Source organism: Adiantum capillus-veneris, chromosome 8 (genome assembly GCF_014529385.1).
Source record: "Adiantum capillus-veneris isolate H3 chromosome 8, ASM1452938v2, whole genome shotgun sequence".
Taxonomy (NCBI): domain Eukaryota; kingdom Viridiplantae; phylum Streptophyta; class Polypodiopsida; order Polypodiales; family Pteridaceae; genus Adiantum; species Adiantum capillus-veneris.
In genome coordinates this window covers 126,012,491-126,033,357 of record NC_140938.1, presented here as the reverse complement: position 1 = coordinate 126,033,357, position 20,867 = coordinate 126,012,491, and the positions used below count along the sequence as shown (strand labels likewise).

General features: G+C 43.3%; 1 protein-coding gene across 1 annotated transcript in view; it reads left to right on the top strand.

The window, feature by feature from the left end:
• Positions 1-3,772: 3,772 nt before the first annotated feature.
• Positions 3,773-20,867, top strand: part of LOC147452916 (LEAF RUST 10 DISEASE-RESISTANCE LOCUS RECEPTOR-LIKE PROTEIN KINASE-like 2.1) — a 31,907-nt gene continuing 14,812 nt past the window's right edge. The window contains exon 1 of the mRNA XM_086518470.1: positions 3,773-4,767. Within this exon, the coding sequence (XP_086374596.1) occupies positions 3,915-4,767 (853 nt within the window). The 5' untranslated portion in view covers positions 3,773-3,914. The remainder of the gene's footprint in view (positions 4,768-20,867) is intronic.

The following is a 20,867-nucleotide window of genomic DNA, read 5'->3' as shown; positions in this document are numbered from 1 at the left end:
AAAATGTGAGAGAAGCAAGTTCGGATGTGATCAAAAGCTGAGCACTCTAGTAGTGTGTGGTACTCAGACTCTCGAACTTGCAGTGAGCATAATGTGCACAATCGATTTGACTCTTCTCCATTGCCCCAACGCCCTATCTCGCATCGAAGGAAATGGGAGCTAAGCCGAATTGCTGCGATAGTGCGTATCGCGGACAAGGGAATAGGCTCAAGCATGTAAGTGTGAGTACGGTTTCCTCTCTCAGCGAAGAACATGGTTTTGTAGTTGGGGGCAATATAGGTGGTGTAATGTATGAAGCGTGACCCACCGGATTTCTCCCAAGCCGTAATACATTGGCGTTGTAGAAAAGCTTCATTCACTTGAGAGTCAATTGAAGCATCATGTAGCAAGTGTAATGCATCCCATCTCCCAAACCACTTCTTTATGTCTTGCATCCATCCCGTGCTCAAGATCTTGCTTTTATGCGTCTTTTGAACTTTTTTGCTTGCTTCCCATGCAATTGTAGGAAGTCGATGTGAGGGGTTTTGACGCATCTTTATCATGTACTCCACAACCCTTTCCATGCCCATAAACTCAATTGGAAGAGATCCCGACTCAAGAAGTAAGAGCATATATGGTGTTTGTGTCTTAACTTGGAGAAAGTTTGTAAGAAAACGCTTTTGGACATTCTCAAACTCTTTCCAAGTAGACTTTGAGATGCTCCCGCCCCACACTTCAGCTCCATAAAGAAGAACCGGTGTCACCAATGCATCAAAAAGATACTTCTTGAGAACCCAACACTTGATGTTTCCCGCATTACACATGTTCTCAAATGCATAATATGCTCTCTTTCCCGCTTCCAAACGACGCATAGCACATTCATGCCACTTGTGATTGGATGGAACCTCAAGGCCAAGGTACTTAAAGCTCTCAACAACTTCAAGTGTCTCGTTGTTGTACACAATGCATGGCTTCTCCTTATGGTTGGTTTTCACAAGCATAACCTTTGTTTTGGATTCATTTACAATCAGCCCACTATGCAAGCAAAAGTTCTCAAGGACAACCATAAGCTTTTGTGCATCTTCTAAAGTGTGTGCTAGAAGCACTACATCATCCGCATACAACAAAAGCATGATTACCGCATTGCAAATAGTGACCTCTTCAATGCCTTCTTCTTGCATAAAGTCAAGTACCATTTGTTCCAATTGATCGATACATAGACCAAAGAGAGTTGGTGACAATGGACATCCTTGTTTAACCCCAATAGTGCTTACAAAAATTTTTGAAATTTCTCTTCCCATGCGCAATTGACAAATCACCTTCTCATAGATTCGAAAAACCGCAAGCATAAACTCACTTGGCACTTGGAGTTCTTCCATCCTTCTCCACAAATTGTTACGTGGAATCATATCAAAGGCTTTCTTAAAGTCTACAAAACAACAATACAATCGCTTGCCTTTCAACCGACTTTCCTCCATGAGAACACGAAGAGTGACAAGATGATCAATGGTGCTATGGCATCGACGAAAACCCGCTTGTCCCTTTGCACGCTTGTCATTCTCTTCAGCCCAATCACTCAATTTCATCTCCATTATGCACCCAAACAACTTTGCCATAAGAGACCCAATCATTATAGTCCGATAGTTGCTTACATTCTTTACATCCCCTCCTTAATGCAAAGGCTTAACCCAATTAGTACTCCAATCATAAGGCATACCATGTTGAAGTGCAAGGTTGAACATATCACACATCCACTCATGGGTAAAATCTCCCGTCCATTTGATCATCTCCGGCTTGATACCTTGAAGATCTCCCGCTTTGCGAGTGGCCAACTTTTCAAGCCCACCGCATACATCCTCAATAGTAAAAAAAGACGGCATACATGGGAGTGAACCATAAAATGGCATTTTTTCAGTATTTTCTTGCTCATATAATTGCCTACAATGTGTGTACATATCCACTAGACTCAAGTTACCAAAATTCTCAACCCGCTTGCCTCTCAAGTTTCTCCAAAATCTTCCACATGCATGTGCCTTTTCTTGGACTTGAAATTCTTGTTGCTTTACTTCCCATCTTCTTCTCTTCTTTTGAATCAATGCCTTGTATGTACGCAAATGACTTTGATAGCTGTCTTTGTCCATAGTTGCATCAAGCTTTATCAAGGACTTTCGAGCATCTTGACATTCTTTATCAAACCACCTTTTGCGTGATCTATCTTTGTGGATACCATGGAGATGCTTTATGGCAAAGCATTCTTCCGCACAAGAACAAATAGCTTTCTTGAAAGCTTTCCATTTAGTTTCCAATGGTGCATCACATTGAAGCTTTGTCATCCATAATTTTTGTTCAACCATTTCAATGTACATTGGTGCCCGTTTGAAATCCATACATAGTGATAACTTCTCTTTCCTTTGGTTGAGATTATCATGCTTAGTTGCTTCTCCACATGAAAGGTCAATACATAAGGTGCGATGGTCGGATTCCGGGGTCCATTGACCAAACATAAAACTCTTTATGCGATACATGATGGCTTCAGAGAGTAGCATATAGTCAATCACACTATCCCCATTATGTCTTCTACATGTAAATCCATTGGTTCCACTCCACAAAGATACACCATTGGCAATGAGCATACCCGTGCTATTACACATGTGTAAAAGTAACTTTCCATAGTGATCCGGCTCTTTCTCATCCATTGAAGTACGATCATACAAGTGAACTTCCTCCAACTCCCTTGAAATGTATGGCATATCAAATTGTTGAGTATCATGTTGCAATGTTTTTGTGCGAGCATTCATATCCCCAAATACAATAACATCACCTTCACCTTTGAAATAAGCAATGTCCTCTTCCAAATCAGAAAATGGTTGATCTCTATCCATGCAAGCTTAAAATGGAGAATCATGATGAGGAATGTAGCAACCGGCTACAAAAATGGGTGCTCTTTTTGGTGTCATAATTTTCAGCCATACATAACGTTTGTACTTGTCATCTTTCACAATTGATACAAAATCTTCCAATCCTTTCTTAACCATACATGCTAACCCTCCTTGTCCTCTTCGTTGCTTGAGATTCTTTGACCACATCAATGAATGTACATTGTAATCCTCCAAGCCGTTAATCCTTTGTGTATCATGCTCCCAAGTTTCAACAAGAAGTACAACATCGGCTTTGCTTGTTAGTTCATCAATGCCAACCCCCGCATTCCATGGGTATCCATTACAATTCCAAAAGCATATTTTCAATTGTAACTCGGTCTCATAAGTCACGCATCCCTATTTGCTTGAGAGACTTGCCTCCTCCTTGGGCACATTTTCTTCATGAGAGAGAGAGAGAGAGAGAGAGAGAGAGAGAGAGAGAGAGATGTGAAGCGCATATGACGCGTTCAGGGCGACGTTCGGTGAGAGCAGACACCGTCGCCACCGATCTCGAGTTTGTGCACACAATAGGCATTGGTCAACGACCGTTTACTCTAGCTGGCACTGACAAGCTTGGTGCAGGGAGGGAAAAGCTCAGCTATCTCCACGCAAGCAGTTCGCAGCTTCTGCAAGGCGTTGCGAACGTCGCCCATCGTAGTGAACGTGATGAAGGGGGGGCCTTTCATTGCGGTACTACCAACGTCACAACCGTTGCCTATGTGCGGGGGCGTGGGGGGGGGGCCAAGCTGAGGTGGCTGCTCTTTTTCGCCGAACGCTTCAACGACCGCCTGCATGTGCGCACCATAAGAGAGAGGTCCTTTTCCGTCCGTAGACGGGTGTTGCACTCGTACTTTCAAAGTTCATCGCCGCAATAATGTAACGCCTCTGTGATCCTGCTCATTTGACATCTCCAACGTCTGCTCATTTGGGCAAGCATCTTCACAGGCAGGCTGTCACCGAATTGTCTCTCTCTCTCTCTCTCTCTCTTCTAGGACCTAGGCACAGGTCTCTTGAGCTATGCAACGCTTTTGCTCCTTGCACATCCTCGTCTGCCTCGCGTACCTTCTACTAGTGCATATCTCCTCCTCAGATGAAGTAAAAGCTTATGCGCTCTGCGACAGCAACGATGTTTTCAAGTGCGCTAATCTGGGCAACATAAGTGCTCCATTCCGGGGCGACTCCGAATGCGCGGCTTCGAAGAGCTTTGTCATCTCCAACTGCTCATTTGGGCAAGCATCTTGGGAGGCCTTTGAAGAGGCTGTTCATTATGATGACGACACAAACCTGGGCGCCCCCAAGTTGATAGGTATCAATAAGGTGGCCGGCAACACCTACATCAACCTCACATGGGCACCGGTTATTGAGAGCACGGATCAGGGCAAGTGCGTAGAACCCCTCTTATCTCAGGGAGTTGATCAGATACTACCTGATTTGATCAACTTGACCACCTTTGCAAATGGGTCTTTCCGATTCTCCTCCTACAACTATTTCCTGCTCTTTGATTGTGGTGGCAATCCCACCGATGTCCCCAATCTGGTAGTGGAGAGCGCCCTTTGTGCGTCTTACAAAGGCCTATGTGATATTGATTTGCCATGCATGCAGTTGAAACCAGTCCAGGAGCTCGCCCTTCACGCAACCTTGGATAAGCTATCCTGCTCTCATTTTATGTTTATAGCCTCTGGCACCATCATGATTTCTGACCCCTTGTGGCGTACTTCAACAATCCAGCTTGTTGTTGGTGACCTCAAGTGTAAGGCTTGTTCAGATAGCGGTGGACAATGCTACTTCAACAAGGAGACCCGCAACTTCGAGCAGTGCATTTGTGGGGCAAATAACTTCTCCAGCACCAACTGTAATAATATCGACAGAGGTAACTCATCTGAGCTTTCATATACTACCTTGGTTGGTAATACATAGAAACATGTCAGAAGTGATTGCCATGATGGAGAATTCAAATCATTAGAACACACAATTTTCTATTGCTACGACACGACACACACACACGCGCGCGTGCAGAGGGGAGTGGGAATCAGAGTCTAGGGATATTGTTTGAGGAGTAAAAGAAAGCTTGAGAAATGTTAAAGAGTTTAGCATTATTTAACACTAGTACGGTCGGCCGCCCTCTCTCTCTCTTCCTCCTTTTATCACGTGCACAGGGACTTTTCTCTGTTTTGGAGTTTAGCTTTCATGTCGTAGATTTCGGCACGTAAAGGGCTACCCCTTCTGCCATATTATATGTGATGGGGTGTGTGGGATTGACAATGGAGGTTGAAATTGGAGGGTTCTAAGGATCTCCAACTTCATTTGATAAAAAGTAACCTCAGGATGTTGAAATTAATGTGGGGAAAAACTAATTTTAGGATGCCGTGCCTAATCTTTTAATGCTCCACTCTCTTGGACCAGAGATTTGAACCCTCACCACTAGGGCGAGAGCCCAATGTTGTAACCATTACATTCACTTGCATCTTCTTGTTTTAGATGTGGGGCCTTGAAATCATTGATCTAAAAAATGCCAATTTTGGGATAAAAACTAACCTCGGGATTTCGAGATTGATTTTTGACATCTACGGACGAAGTCAAGTGACAAGGTTACCATCGCATGGGGACGATTGATCTCATGCGCATGACCTCTTTGTTAAATAAAGCTGAGATGGCCTGCCATAAAAAAAGTCATGTTTAATGATTAATGGATAATATATTTCTAAAGTTTTGTCAATGTGTGTGTGTGTGTGGGGCTGTGAGGCAGCTAGCTATCAATTTTGGGAGTGGTAGCAACTTCAAAAAAATTCATTAATTCCGAAGATTCCACTCTTCATCCCTAAGGTTTTGCTCCAACAACCGAAGCTCTGTGAAAGCCTCACAGTACACTGCCGCCACTGTTTTAACCTTTTATTTTCGAATGCTTTAATATTTTCAAAGACAGCAACTCCCAAATCCAGGGCTTAGTGGCAGCTTCCAATCCATAGTGAATCTCCTCAGATTCCTCAGAAGGTGAAGTTTGAGGCTTCGATGCACTCCAAAAACTTGTAACCAGGGGGTACGAATCGAGCAGACAACCGTGGGTAGCAGGAGGAGCCTTCAGGGTCTTTGGTGTCCATTTTCTTAATCTCTAAGTTCTTTCCAGAGCTATCCAAAGCCAGGAAAGCTCACCAAAAGGTAGCTAGCTACCTCTTCTCCTTTGTTAGCAGCAACAAAGGCCAAAGGGGCTACATAAGGGAATTCTTCTCTTGCATGCAAATCCACTCCGCACATGAAACAAGAAGCTCGAAATGTAGCTGGAACCGAATGTCACTCCTAGCACAAAGGTGATCCGCTTTGTGAAGAATTTGTGAATGCATCGGTTTTTAATGTGCTAAGCGTGTGGTGAGCTTTTTTGTCAAGATGTCCTGTGCATGGGTTTTTCCATGTCTCCGGTGTGTTGCTTCTCTTTACATTGTGGGGGGTATTCTCATTCTTTTAGGGTTTCACGAGGTAGTGTAGTTGCAGTTGTTCTTGCGTATGTGGGGAAGCCATCATGAAGTTGCATGCCCATGCATTCCTTGAATCCATGCATATTCATGCATTTCAGAAGCATAGCTCTAGGTCTTAGGTGCTCTAGGCCTATGTATTGAAGGTGCATGTCCAAATTATACACATCATGCATGGCCCATGCTTTTGAAACTTTCATGCATGCGATGGTTTGTTGTGTTTGTGATGACCTCAACATGTTTAATGCATGCTAAGGGGAAGACACGTTGGTATCCTTTGCATGTGTCATTTGACGTCAAATCAGAATTGCATGATAAAGGTGCAGGCACATGAAGTGTACGATCTTTTTGGTCTTGGTGTGGATGCACGAACATTGGGCAAGCTAGACATTAGCACTAGTCCTGTAAAAAAATAGCCAGTTTTGTGGCTTGTAGAGACTTTTGTAAAATTCTCCAACACTATGCAAGCTATCTAAATAGAAAATGCTTTCAGGGAATCACGCCCAACACTCAATATGAGTTGATAAAAAATAGTATGAAGGTAAATGAAGGTGTAAAGATGTCTTTCCATGGTCATGTTTAACTACTTTGTAAAGACGGACAATTTTTTTCTATTGTCTTTTGAAAGTAAATCAAATAATTTTTAAGCAGGCCCACAGGCCCAGACTTGTTTGGAAAATCCCGCAATAGGTATGTGACCGATGTATCAAGCTATTTTGCCCTATATTCAAAGACTATCGACATTTTTTACTCCTCCAAGTCAAGTAGTGAAGTCTAGTTTTACATAAAATTTACTACTTTTAGAAAAGTATTTTTTGTTTTTGTTTTTAAGGTTTTTATTTAAATTATGTATCCAAAAATTTGATTTGTATCTTAAACGCATACATAAGAAGTTTCATGAGGTTTTGATGTCATATACAAAAGTTGTGTTTTATTTACTAGAATCTTGATTTGAGCCATTTTTATGGCTTAAGCAAGTTTTGTGGCTCATTACAAGTCTAGTGTTAGTGACAATGACTAGTGAAGTGTTTTGAGGGGGTGCCAAGGAGCAGCAAAGTCGAATGTAGGGCTGTGATGGAAGCTTTTTGGCCCAATTTCTACATGTTGTTCATGTTTGTTTACCACGAATCTTCTAGCGATTATGGAATGGAGGTATCAAAAGCGTTCGCTAGAGGGTTTCTACATGGGATTGTAAAGGGGCATGATTTCTGTTATGGATGGATCAAAGCTTAGATAAAGAAGAATAGATGGGCAGTTTTTCATGGGTCTTCTGCAACACATAATTTTAAGTCACGGCAAGGCCCGAAAATTGAGCGATTGGAGGTAGGGCAAGTCCACTGTTGGGATTGCAGGATTTGAAGAAGAACATGTGAAGCCTGGTATTGCGCTATCAAAATACAGTGAAGTTGGAAGAAAGGTAGAATCAAGGTTGTTCATGTTCGATGTACAAAACAACTTGTACATTCTATTATGTACCATGAACTAGTTCGTTTTGTTTAGGACTCGTTCGATAGTGTTTGGTTCAACGTTGGGGCCTTTGTTCACCAACCAAAATGACTAGTTTTGAACATTGTGGGCTGCATTTTTGGCCTTTGTCCATGTGTTTGGGCTCTAGCCTTTTTAGTCCTTTATTCCAATAAGCTCTTGTCCCTCATGTTTATTCTTTGAAGACTAGTTTCTACACTAAAATAACAAGTCTTCTATTTTGAATCGTACATAATGTCCCTGGTACGTTATAATTTTTGTAGTTTGATTAGTACCGCACGTCTTCCTACGTGTACTGATGGTATGTAGCTGTACCTATCTACGTTGGTAAGAATCATAGAATGCAAAAATACATCGAGAGGAAGGTGCACAACTCTTGGTGGATAGTTTGAGACAACAATTGGATGAGTTACAAGAGTCAAAAAATGACCCAAATACAGAAGATGCAGGAAAATTGTAGGGAGTTAGGAATAACGTTGACAGGTTATCTCTCACCATCAAATCATCGTAACAGACTTGGACACTCCAAGTCGAGAATCTACCACGACACCACAAATAATCACTTCAAACAGTTCATAGTTCACAATTGATTCGACACTGGCCCTCGGCGGAGTTCTGTGCCTAGAGATATTGGCTCAAAGACTAGCGCCCCTTTCGGTATTTCTTTTTGTATTAATCTGTGTTCAAAGTACAAGAGAGTAGCCAAGACTCACTCTCAGACTCTGTGTCCAGATGCTCTGAGAAGTAAAACCCCAAACCACCAATATAAAGGTTTACAAGGGATGCTAAAAGCAGAGCCCAAAAACTAAAAATCAAAAGCTTTTAAAATAAAGCAAAAGCCCTCTGTCTCTCACAAGCTCTCTCTCTCTCTCTCTCTCTCTCTCTCTCTCTCTCTCTCTCTCTCTCTCTCTCTCTCTCGGAAAATAAAGCAAAAGAGTTCTCTCTCTCTCTCTTTCCAATTTGCGTGGAATAAAGCAAAAGTTGAAGGAGTACGAGCGGAAGTGCGACGCGAGAGAGAGTGCGAGAAGAAGAGCACGACGATATGGTGAACTCGCTCTACTGTAATGTGTAGAGCATAGTGAGTTCTTATTAGGTTTTTACAAAAGAATATGTGTACATACCTGGCGGCCCGCCCACTTACCTGGGCGACCACATTGGGCTTTATACCCCAACAACCTCCCACTTAAAGTCCAATGTGGTACTTTAAGTGTGAGAGAAGCTACTATACAAGCTAATATACAAGAGATGTAGAGAAGTGATGTACTACCCTACACCTAACTGCTTGCGAAAATGCGCAAAGCTCTCTGAGGGAAGTCCTTTTGTAAGTAGATCAGCAGGATTTTCTGTGGTGTGAACTTTGACAAGCTGAAGTTGCTTATCCTCGAGCATTTCCCTGATGAAATGATACTTCACATCCATATGCTTTGTCTTTGAGTGATAAACTGGATTGCGAGCCAATTGTATAGCACTTTGACTATCACAATATAACACAGGCATCTCTTCTTTGATTCCCAAATCTGTTACTAGTCGATTAAGCCAAATTGATTCTTTGCATGCCTCTGATGCTGCAACATATTCAGCCTCTGTAGTAGACTGAGTAACACAATCTTGTAATCTAGAACGCCATGATACTGCTCCACCAGCCAATGTAAAGACATACCCTGACGTAGACCTTCGGTTGTCTAAGTCACCTGCATAATCTGAGTCTGTAAAACCCTTTACACTTAGCTCCTGACTCCCATAGCATATACGCATACTCTTTGTAGCTTTCAGGTATCTCAATATTCCTTTCACTGCCTCCCAATGTTTCTTGCCTGGGTTTGACATGTATCGACTTACTACTCCCCCTGCAAATGCAATGTCTGGGCGAGTAGCAATCATTGCATACATCAAACTACCCACTGCAGACGCATATGGAATCTTATCCATTTCAGCCTGTTCTTCCTCAGACACAGGACAATCTTGTTTGCTAAGTTTCACATATGGTGGCAATGGAACACTCAGTGCCTTTCCCTTCTCCATATTGAAACGTCGCAAAACCTTGTCAATATACTCTGTTTGAGATAACCAAATCAACTTCTTTGATCTCTCTCTCAATGCGCATACCAAGTATATGACTTGCCTCACCCATGTCTTTCATGTCAAACGATTTTGCCATCTTTGACTTCAAAGCTGAAATTTCTTCCAAGTGCTTGCAAGCAATCAACATGTCATCCACATACAAAATAAGGATCAGCCAACTACCATCCTTAGCCTTCTTTGTATATAGACAGTGATCGAACTCACTACGTTTGTAGCCTTGAGAAAGCATAAACTTGTGGAATTTATGGTACCATGCCCTCGGTGATTGTTTTAAGCCATAAAGACTCTTTAACAACTGGTATATCCAATCTTCCTTGCCTTTCTCAACAAACCCTTCTGGCTGCTGCATGTAAATTTCCACATCTAAATCACCATGCAAGAACGCTGTCTTGACATCCATTTGGTGCAACACCAAATCTAATATGGCAATGCAAGAAAGCATCTCAATGTAGTCATCTTGACCACCGGAGAGAAGACTTCATCAAAGTCAATGCCTTGTTCTTGCTTAAAGCCCTTGGCAACAAGCTTTGCTTTGTACTTTGGCTGACTATCATGAGCGGTGATCTTATACCTGTAAACCCATTTACAAGGTAGAGCCTTTTTGCTTTGTGGTAATTTAACTAGCTTCCATGTCTTGTTTTTATGCAGAGCTGTCATCTCTGACTGCATGGCCAATTGCCAATTCCCGGAGTCCTTCATTTTCACTGCTTCCTTGTAACATGAAGGCTCATTGCAATCAGTCAACATGACATAGTTCATAGATGGAACAAACCTATCAGGAGGTCGCGTGACACGTCCAGATCTACGCACAATAGGTGGCTCAGGTTCAGCCACAACCTGCGGTTCCACTCTATCCTGTCCTTGCTCCTCTTGAGCCCTGACATTTTGTCTTGCACGTGCAGGTCCATCTTCTTGGAAGACAACTCTTCTAATCTCCTCAACCCTCTCTGGTTTAGAATGATATTTGGATTCATTAAAGTGAACATCATTGCTGCGGACAACCTTTCTGGATTCGGGATCCCAAAGTCCGTACCCCATCTCACCAGAATTACCATAGCCTAGAAAGATGCACTTTCTACTCTTTGGCTCAAGTTTGTTCCTAAATTCCTTTGGAACGTGAGTATATGCCTCACAGCCAAAGACTCTGAGATGCTTGTATGAGGGCATTTTGCCTGACCATACCATCTCTGGCACTGAATCCTTCTGCAAAACCTTGCTAGGAGATCTATTTACAAGATGAACAGCTGTTGATACAGCTTCAGCCCAAAACCCATTTGGCAGTTGTGCATTAGACAACATACTTCTGACCTTCTCTTGTATGGTCCTATTCATCCTCTCAGCAACACCATTTTGAGGAGGATTGTAAGGAGCAGTAAGTTCACGTTTTATACCTTTTGACTCACAAAAGTCCTGAAAGGCCTTTAAAACATACTCTCCACCATTGTCAATGCGTAAGCATTTAAGCTTCTTGCCACTCTGATTCTCCACAAGTGTCACAAACGTTTTGAAAACACTAAACGCTTCATCCTTGTGCTTGAAAAAGTAAACTCATACTTTCCTCGAGTAATCATCTATAAATGTCATAAAGTAAGAAGCTCCCCCTAGAGATAGGTTAGGCATAGGTCCACACAAATCACTATGAACAAGTGCCAACTGTGTATCTCTTCTACTGCTTCTATGCTTATGTGGCTGTTGTGTTTGCTTACCATACAGACAATGTTCATAGAATTCAAAATCATTAAATGAAAAGCCAGGCAAATAACCAGAACGAGACAAGATTTCCATTCCCTTCTTGGACATATGTCCTAACCGGCTATGCCACAAAGAAACGTTCGGCTGCTCGGTTACATTGATTACATTTTTAGAGACATTTGATACATAAATCATGTAAAGTTCTCCAGACTTTACTCCATGTGCTACTGTCATAGAACCCTTGGATATCTTCCATATGTTTTGTCCAAAAGTGGTGGCGTAGCCAGCATCATCAAGTAAACCTGTGCTGATCAAGCTCTTTGTAATTGCGGGAACATGTCTCACATTCTTCAGCGTGAAAGAAGAGCCATTCTGAAACTTCAATTGAACATCTCCAACACCTAAGATCTCACATGTCTGCCCATTGCCTAGCCGAACATGGTCTTTAGTGGTCACATAAGAGGTAAACCACTCCTTGTTTGGAGACACATGAAGTGATGCCCCCGAGTCTATAATCCAGTCACTCAGTGCATTTCCATCAGATGCTGTAAGAAGAGCTGAGTCCATTGTATTCTTCAAGAAGTAGATGTCTCCTGACACTAGACTGTCATCCTCTGCAACAGTGTTTGTCACATTTATTTCTTGAATCTTCACTGAGGACTTGTTCTTCTCACCATGGTCTTCAGCTTTCTCTTTGCCTTTTTCTGCTTTCCATTCTCTGCAGTCTCTTTTCATGTGACCCTTCTTGCCACAATGGTAGCATTCTATGTCACTCTTGCCTTTAGCACTGCGGGACTTGCTACGAGACTGATTCCTCTTTCCACCTTTGTACTTTTCTTTGGTCCTTCCCCTGACAACTAAGGCTGTTCCTTTGCCTTTGTCCATTGTCTTTCTATTGGTTTCTTCAGTAAGCAGACTTCCTTCTACACCTGCTATGTTCAAACCATCTGGAGGTGCAGAATTACTCAAAGCTGTGCGAAAAGTGTCCCAACTTTCCGGCAATGTGATCAACAGGAACATAGCTCTAATAGGTTCATCAAACTTGACACCTTGAGCTGACAACTGACTATAGATTGTGTTGAATTCATTCAGATGATTGGACATAGGTGTCCCTTCTTTCATCTTCAAGTCAACAAGCTTCTTAAGCCAGTATACCTGTGAAGCTGCACTCTGCTTCTCATAAAGATCACTCAGCTTTAACCATGCTTGATAAGCCGACATCTCGTCTGCTACATTGAAGTAAACGTTTTCTGCCAAAGTCAGCATAATGGTAGAAAGTGCCAATTCATTCTTTTCGCTCCATTCATCTTCGTCCATATCTTTTGGTTTTATCCCTTTGAGCTTTATAGGTTTTATCTGCTTCTTTTGTACCAACACGTGCCAAATCTGCTTCTTCCACAATGGGAAATTGGTTCCATCTAGCTTCTTGATATTGTAAAGAGCAGTGTCCTGTGATCCAGCCATAGCTACGCTTCACAGTAGTTTACTTTCCTGGGAAAAGCTCGGCAAAGTTTCCCGTGTAAACTGACCTCTGAACCAATATCAACCTGTCAAATGAACCAAGAAAGCTTCAGATTCTGCATAAATTTCGACAGAGTCTCCTTTGTAAAATGGCTCTGGTGTACTCAAAAAACAGACCAAAAAACAGCTCAAAAACACTGTCTCTCTGACACTGTAAGCTGTGGGTAAACCTGTCCTGCACCTGTCTCTGACTGTTCTGTCACTGTCCTGTAAGCATAGACTGCGACAATGCCTCAACGGCAGTAAAGCAAAGATGCAATCCCAACTGTCTAACTCACAGTCAATACATCCTAGCTGCCTATCTAAGGGTGCTCGAGGGATCGCTTCAAGACCTGTATCACCGAAAGGATCTCAACATTCGAGAATCCCCCAGCTCAATAAAACCTCACTCGACCCTCAACAAAGGCTGCAGTAAATCTGACAGTACATAGACTTCCCACAAAGTCATACATCCACAAATTTCCCACTGTATGCTGTAACCGCTGCGGCGGTTGTTTGCTGCGTGACTCACAGCCAGCAAACCCTCAACAGACATACATCATCTCTGACAATACATCCCATGTGGAAGTACCTGCAATGTTAGGATGAAATCTGGAATATCAAGCAGCAAACACAAGCTACCTGATGAACTAGTGGATGTCGCCTACAGTCTGTGTGTAGATGCGCCCGTGTCGTATGTTGTGACACGCCTCCAAGAACTGTGAGCCGTCCTTCGATGTGTAGACAGCCAAAAATCAACACTCTGGGAGTGTCGATATCCTCAGCACCTGCAGTCGTAGGCCGAAAACCCCAAATTTGCAGAGTTGGATCTGCACCCGCTGAGACTACGTAGTCGAAAATGGCCTGTGCAGAACTTTGTCGAAGCCGAACGGTGACCGAGATGACCTCAGAATGAAATTCTGAGAATACCAAGCCCTATGGGCTTGCCCACAAGATTTGGGGCCGTGTCTTTGCCTGTCGAATTTCACTCCAATCTGAGCTGGTGACTCTAGCCTCCTGCAGTGCTGCCCCGAGCCTCGATCTGAGCTCTGATACCAGTTGAAGGAGTACGAGCGGAAGTGCGACGCGAGAGAGAGTGCGAGAAGAAGAGCACGACGATACGGTGAACTCGCTCTAGTGTAATGTGTAGAGCATAGTGAGTTCTTATTAGGTTTTTACAAAAGAATATGTGTACATACCTAGCGGCCCGCCCACTTACCTGGGCGACCACATTGGGCTTTATACCCCAACAAAAGTAATCCCCAAAATCTGCCCCTTCATTTACGTAGGAAAATCAGTCTTGCCATGCGTAGCCAAAAAGCAAAAGTGCCGTACGATGTTGACACGTCAGCAACCCGCAAATCGCGCTGCAAATCCGGGTATGCCACGTCAGCAGCCAGTCCGTACCGTAGTCCACGTCAGCATTTTTCCAGGCTCTCCGCGGGGCTGCTTTCAGTAGCAGGCAGCCACGTCATCATTTCTGCATCCTTGCCAGAGGTTGTGTGTGTACTAGGTAGCCACTTCACCAGTTTGTGACATACCCCTCTCTTGAAAGCATTGTAATCGCCCTCAATTACGTCTGCAAAACATACAGAAGCCATAAACTGTCTTAGCAGACACTGACTGTTAGTACCGACGCACTAGGAACACACATCTAGCACATGTACCAATCGACAATCACATCACACGTATATCACTTGACATCACAAGACATCACATGACAAATCACATTCAACATTCATTCGGATCTCAGACCATGATTTATCGTCAATGCAATTAGCAACCGCATCTAGATCCACTCTGGACCTCGTAGATGCCCGATTGACTAATCCCTATTGCAACCATGTCTATCGAGATCGTTCAAATCAAAATGCTGCAGTCATTTCGTCTATCTGTGCACTTAAAAACAAGTCAAGAACAAATCAGTTTCATTTTTTGGAATTCCAAAGTCATCCAGCAGAATAATGTTAGCTCTTAGTATCCTTGAAGCTCAAAGAGACATCAGTGACTCTAGTATTCAAAAATCGAGGCATCTGTTGACAAAGGAGCGGAGTAACTCCCCTCTTGTGCATACCCACTGCACCAAATCTCTGGCCAAGGTGAATTCGGGGTTCCATTTGGAATAGACTATGCTAAACCAAAAGCTTCAAGATAAAGTTTCAGATTCCGAGGAGTATCTGCTAGGTCCTCCTCTTCCATTCACTTCGCATCCAATCCGGAGTAGGTCTTGAATTTAACCAAGAACCGTCATTTCGCTTTCCACCATCCGGTTTTTTTGGTAAACTCTATCTCTTTTGTTTTCTTTCTGTGCGAATGTCTGTTCTGGAACGAGTATCTGCTCGTTTTCGTCCATTTCCGGTTGCTCATCATCAGGCACATCGCCTTCAAAAGGCTTCAAGAGGCTCACATGAAAAACATTGTGAATCCTCCAAGTATTCTAGCAACTTCAGTCCGAAGGAGACATCATTTATCTTTTCAGAAAATTTGGAAAGGTCCACACTGTCTCATGCTAAGCTTTCAAGAAAGCCGCTCCTTTCCCTTTTTTCTTTCTCTGGCGTGCCTTCTCAAAACGTAAGAGCACCCAATCATTCTCCTTCAATTTTAAATCGCGACGATGGCGATCTGCTACCTTTTCTGAGATTTCTCAAAAGCCTTCCGGACCAAGTCCCTCGTGGACTGGTCGGCTTCAAAGAAAAATCTTATCTTTCGTGCTAAGGAAGGGTGGAACCTTCGTAGCAAATTCAATAATGTCAAATGGCACCTTCCCCATTAAAGAGTTAATCGTGTTTTTGTAGGCATATTCCACCAAAGGTAAACACCTTTTTCATGTAGTCTTTGGATCCAACAAAGAAGACTTCAACAAATCCAGTACCATTGAATTAGCAATCGTTGATTGTCCATCAGTCTGCGGGTGGAATGATGACGAGAATTGCAACCACGTGCCTATGTTCTCCCAAATAGCCGTCCAAACAAACTTGTGAACCTGGGGTCCCTGTCGGAGACAATCGTCTCAGGCATGCCATATAATCTAAAGATCTGGGCCACAAACAGTCTCGCTAAATGATCCGGCTTGACTGTTTTCTTCATTGGAATTATCACGTGACACATCCCAACCCTATGTGTTCGTGGACAAGCTACACCACAACAAAGTTCAGTCAAGTTTAGATTAGCAGTGATCTGACACTTTTGTGAGTCTATTCGTAGACCGTGCATGCTCAGTCACTTAGCATAGATGCATATCCTCCGGTTGCACACAGCATGATCATCGGAATTCCCATAAGAATCCATTAGCATCAGTTAGGGGAATTTTCCAGTGCATTTAGCCTATTTCCCTATTTATTGGTATTTTCACTTATTATTTTTAAGTGACTTTCCTACAAAAGTAAGTAGGGAAATTTTGCTAAGTTTCTATATAAGCAAACCCAAGTTAGCACTTTCTGGCAGAAGAGGTAGCAGGAGCACCTTGCTCAACAGGCGACTTCTCAGCAAGACCAACCCCCGCGACTACTCTGGCGTTTTCTCCACAGAAGACCTAGCGTTTTTACATCAGATCAGCCTTGGCGATTTGTGCACAGCAGATCAGCCCCGGCGTCATCACGACACAGCAGATCAGCCTAGCGTTTTTGCATTTGCAGAACCCCGGCGACAGAAGGACCAATTTCAGCCCCTGGCGTTTTTGGATTTCAGCAGCAAATTAAGACCGGCAATATTCACCTAAAGTGTAGCAGATTCAGCCCGTAAAGACCATCAGTTTTCAGCCCTAAGAAACCTCTTTTTTCAGCCAAGAAAACGCAGCCAAAACAGTCATTTTCAGCCACCGAAACTGTCCCGAAATTCAACGATTAGAAGATCTCAGATTTCAGCCATCGTCGTCGTCGTCGTCGTCATCGTCATCGTCGTCGTCGTCGGCATAGACCAAGTTGCATAGTCCATTGCATACGCATTGTACACCTTGTGCAATCAAAGAATAGACCACTCTCGCCGACGAGAGTGGGGCCTTCGGAGGAGGGTTTTACAACCTCTCGGTGTCGTATCTCTTCTCTCTCCTTCTCTTGGTCTCATTCACTTACACGCACAAGATCCACTCACTTTGTTCGTGATCACAACACTCTCCATAAGACGGAAAGCTCTCTCTTTCCCTAAGAACTAAAAGGAACCTTGAGCAATAAAGATCACTAATTTTGAGAAAATACAACATTCATTCCGTTGCATTTAACAGGAATGAAATGAGCCTGCTTGCTAAATCTGTCAATAACAGTCCAAATACCATCGTGACCACTTTGTGTTCTTGGGAGATCAAAAATGAAATCCATTTCAATACTTTCCCAGGCGCTGGTGGGTATGGGTAAAGGTTGTAACAATCCATGTGCTTTATGCCTATCAAACTTGACCTTCTGGTAACCAAGCAACTGCGCACAAACTCGTCCACATCCTTCTTGAGTCTCAGCCAAAAGAAGTATCTCGCTACCCCTTTCAAGGTGGTAGCAATGCCACGGTGACCCGTAAAAGGCGGACAATGGCATCCAGTTAGAACCTTTTCCCTCAACGGCTATGTAACGCACAACATGGTTTTCTTCATCAAGTAGCCATCCCGAATGGAATAGTCCGCTACCATCTCTCCTTTCTGTATTCAACTGAATACATCTGCAAAATCTGTATCTGTGGCGTACTGATCGACCATATCCTCGAAGTTTCTATGATGTATTGCAGAAATAGCCAAAACCAACGGCTTTTGGGACAAAGTATTTGCCACCAATTTCTTTTCTTCCTGCACATGGACAATTTGGAGTAGAGTGTGACAAGATGTTTGCCCACCGCATCTGCTTTTCTGATAGCTGCTTCTGTGACAAGAAGTAACATAAACTCCCATCATTTGTGAAAACCGTAAAATCGGCTCCGAGTAGGTAATGTCGCCACTGAATAAAAGCATGGGTAGTCGCCAAAAGCTCTCTCACACATATATGTACTGTCAATTCCGGCCTTGAAAACAATCGGCTTTCATAGGCAATGCCATAGGCCTTCTTGCATTAAGACTGCATCCAGACTACGATCACAAGTATCACAATACACTTCAAACGACTTCTACAAATCCGGCAAAGTCAAAAACTGGTCTTGTAGTAAAATTTTGTTTCAATTCCTGAAAGGCGGTCACTTGTGTGGATCCCCACGAGAAAAGGACTCCTTTTTATTCGACAAATGCAAAGGGGTAAGCAACCTCTGCAAAACCGCCGGAAGTAAGAACATAAGCCCAAGAAGCTTCCAACTTCATGGACATTCTTCAAATCGAGCCAATCATGGATAATCTCTATCTTGGTCGGGTCCATCTACGCTCCTGCTGCTAAGACAATGTGTTTTGAACAGGTGTATTTCTGGGCTCGGCTCACACGGTAAGGTGGCCGGTTCGGTGATGTGATTCCAAGTATCAGATCAATGGTATAATCCTCAGGACGAGCTAGTGGCAACTCGCCTAGTAGGCCCTCTGAAAAGCAATCGGCATGAGTGTGGAGAAAATCTTGACGTTCTTTGTGTAGGTCAAAACATATTCGACCTTCATTCATCGTTCAGTTCTCTCCCCAAAAAAGTGACTAAAGAAATTGAAGTTCATCAAGTACAATCTCTGAGCCCTTCTTTGTCAAAGTCGTTATCTCGGCCAGGTAGTCAACCACGGCGTTGTTCTTGTGGTACCAAGGGATTTCAAGTAAAACGTCACAATCTCCCAAGAAAATTACGTAGAAATCCTCGTGCCTTAAACACCCCTGTCATTGCAAACGAAGTTTTCCAATGATCTGTGTCGTCCGGGTGCCACTCGAACTACCTCCTCCTATGGCCTCAGCTTGTCGGGCGTATTTTCAGATCGAGCCGCCAATTCCAAGTGAAAAGAAGTTGGCCTTGGCTCCTTCATCAAAGAAAAAGAGGGCATCCTGATCCTTTACTTTGCCCTAACAGCGGCAAAGTTTGTACTCATTCATTTGATTCGGTTCAGGTCCCACGCAATGTGGTACCAGTTTTTTTTTTTTTAAATTGCCTTTACGGCCACGTCCCTCAGTTGCTTTAGAACTTTCTGGCCTTTCTTCGTCCTGTTCATTCGGTGCCTTGTTAGGGCACTTCGCGGAGGTATGCCTAGTTTCCCCGCATTCAAAACACTTCTCCTCTTTGATATAGCTGATCCTCTCTCGACGAGTGAGTTGGGGTCGTGTATCCTTTCCTTTCGTTTCTGGGGTGCTCTTCTTCTTTCTACTTTCTTTTACCGAAGTCTGTTCAGTTCTTTGTATCACGATCTCATCTATGGGGTAGGTCAAACTGCTTGAGTGAATGGTAAAACCCCGTTTCACATGACTCATCAACTCCTGAATGGAAGCTGACTTTTGTTCTAAGCAGTGATCTCGGATCTCTGTAGGAAGACCCAAGGTAAACCGCTCAACCTGTTCTTTGAACGAGATCTTCTTAAATGAAGAGGTTGGTAGAAAAGTGCTCTAGAATCTCTCGCAATAAGCGTCCACTGTATCCTTCTTGGTCATCCGAAGATGGTTCCAAGCAGTTCGTATGTCGCGTTCATACTCTCGAGTCAGCCAAGAAGAAATAAAAGCCTTTTGAATCAAAGCATTTAACTAGCGCTGTCTTGTTTAATAGAAGCGTGGACCACCAAGTTCGAGCATTCCCCTTAAAGTAAGAGGCAGCTCTCCGAATCTTAGAGTGCTTTGAGTAACACCCTCCGAAGAAAGCGATGTCAAACTGCTGTATAAACGACAAAGCCTTCGAAGCACCTCTATAACCAGAAAACGTGTCAAATTTAATTGACTATTCACTTTCCTTAAACTCTTGAACTTTCTTGCTTTTGTCTTCCAGAAAGTCTTATTGGTTGGCTTTGTAAAAATTCTTCTTCTTTGCATAAAAGCTGCTATCATTCGAGTCCGAACTAGACGAGTCCTTTGTAGAACTGTCAACCACGGGGCGAGATTTAGGCTTCTTTGCCTTTTTCTTGCCCTTTCCAAAGCTTTGCTTTTTGCTTCACTTTTTTTTCCTTTTCTGTCTTCTTCGCTCGAGTCAGATGAGAAGAAGAACAGGGTACTCCTTCAAATCGAACACGCTTCTTCTCCTTTCTTGCCTTTTCAAATGTAGAGTGACAACCCAAATAACCCGGGAAGTCAGTGCCTTTCTTTTGCTTTTTGTCGTGCTTTTTAGCTTTGTTCTGCTTGTCAAAAAGCTAGGCAATTCGTGCATCAACTACCTCTTCTAATTCTTTCTCTGTATACTTCCTAGGAGTAGGAGGTTTCTTGAGAGCGGGTTTGCGGGGTGGTTTTGTGGTCTTTTGCCACTGTGTGTGCACCTCATCCAAAAAAGTATGGCTCATATATTTTGCCAATTTTAGGTCCTTCGTAAAATTAAGCATCATCTTTGTTGCATCGCCAATCAATTGTCGACGCCGCATCTCTTGACACTTTGCCGGAGTAGGCCGCCGAGGCGGCCGGACTCCTTGCATGAATCTTCATTGTGATCCCTTCCCGCATCTCCGGATGCAGAGGGCGTCGATTGATCTTTGCTTAAAGCCATAGGTGCTGTGTAAAAAGGATCGGATTTCCCGTAGGAGAAAAATCGGCCGTGCTTTGATACCACTGTAGCAAACTTGGACACTCCAAGTCGAGAATCTACCATGACACCACGAATAATCACTTTAAACAGTTCACAGTTCACAATTGATTCGACACTGGCCCGGCGGAGTTCTGTGCCTAGAGATATTGGCCCC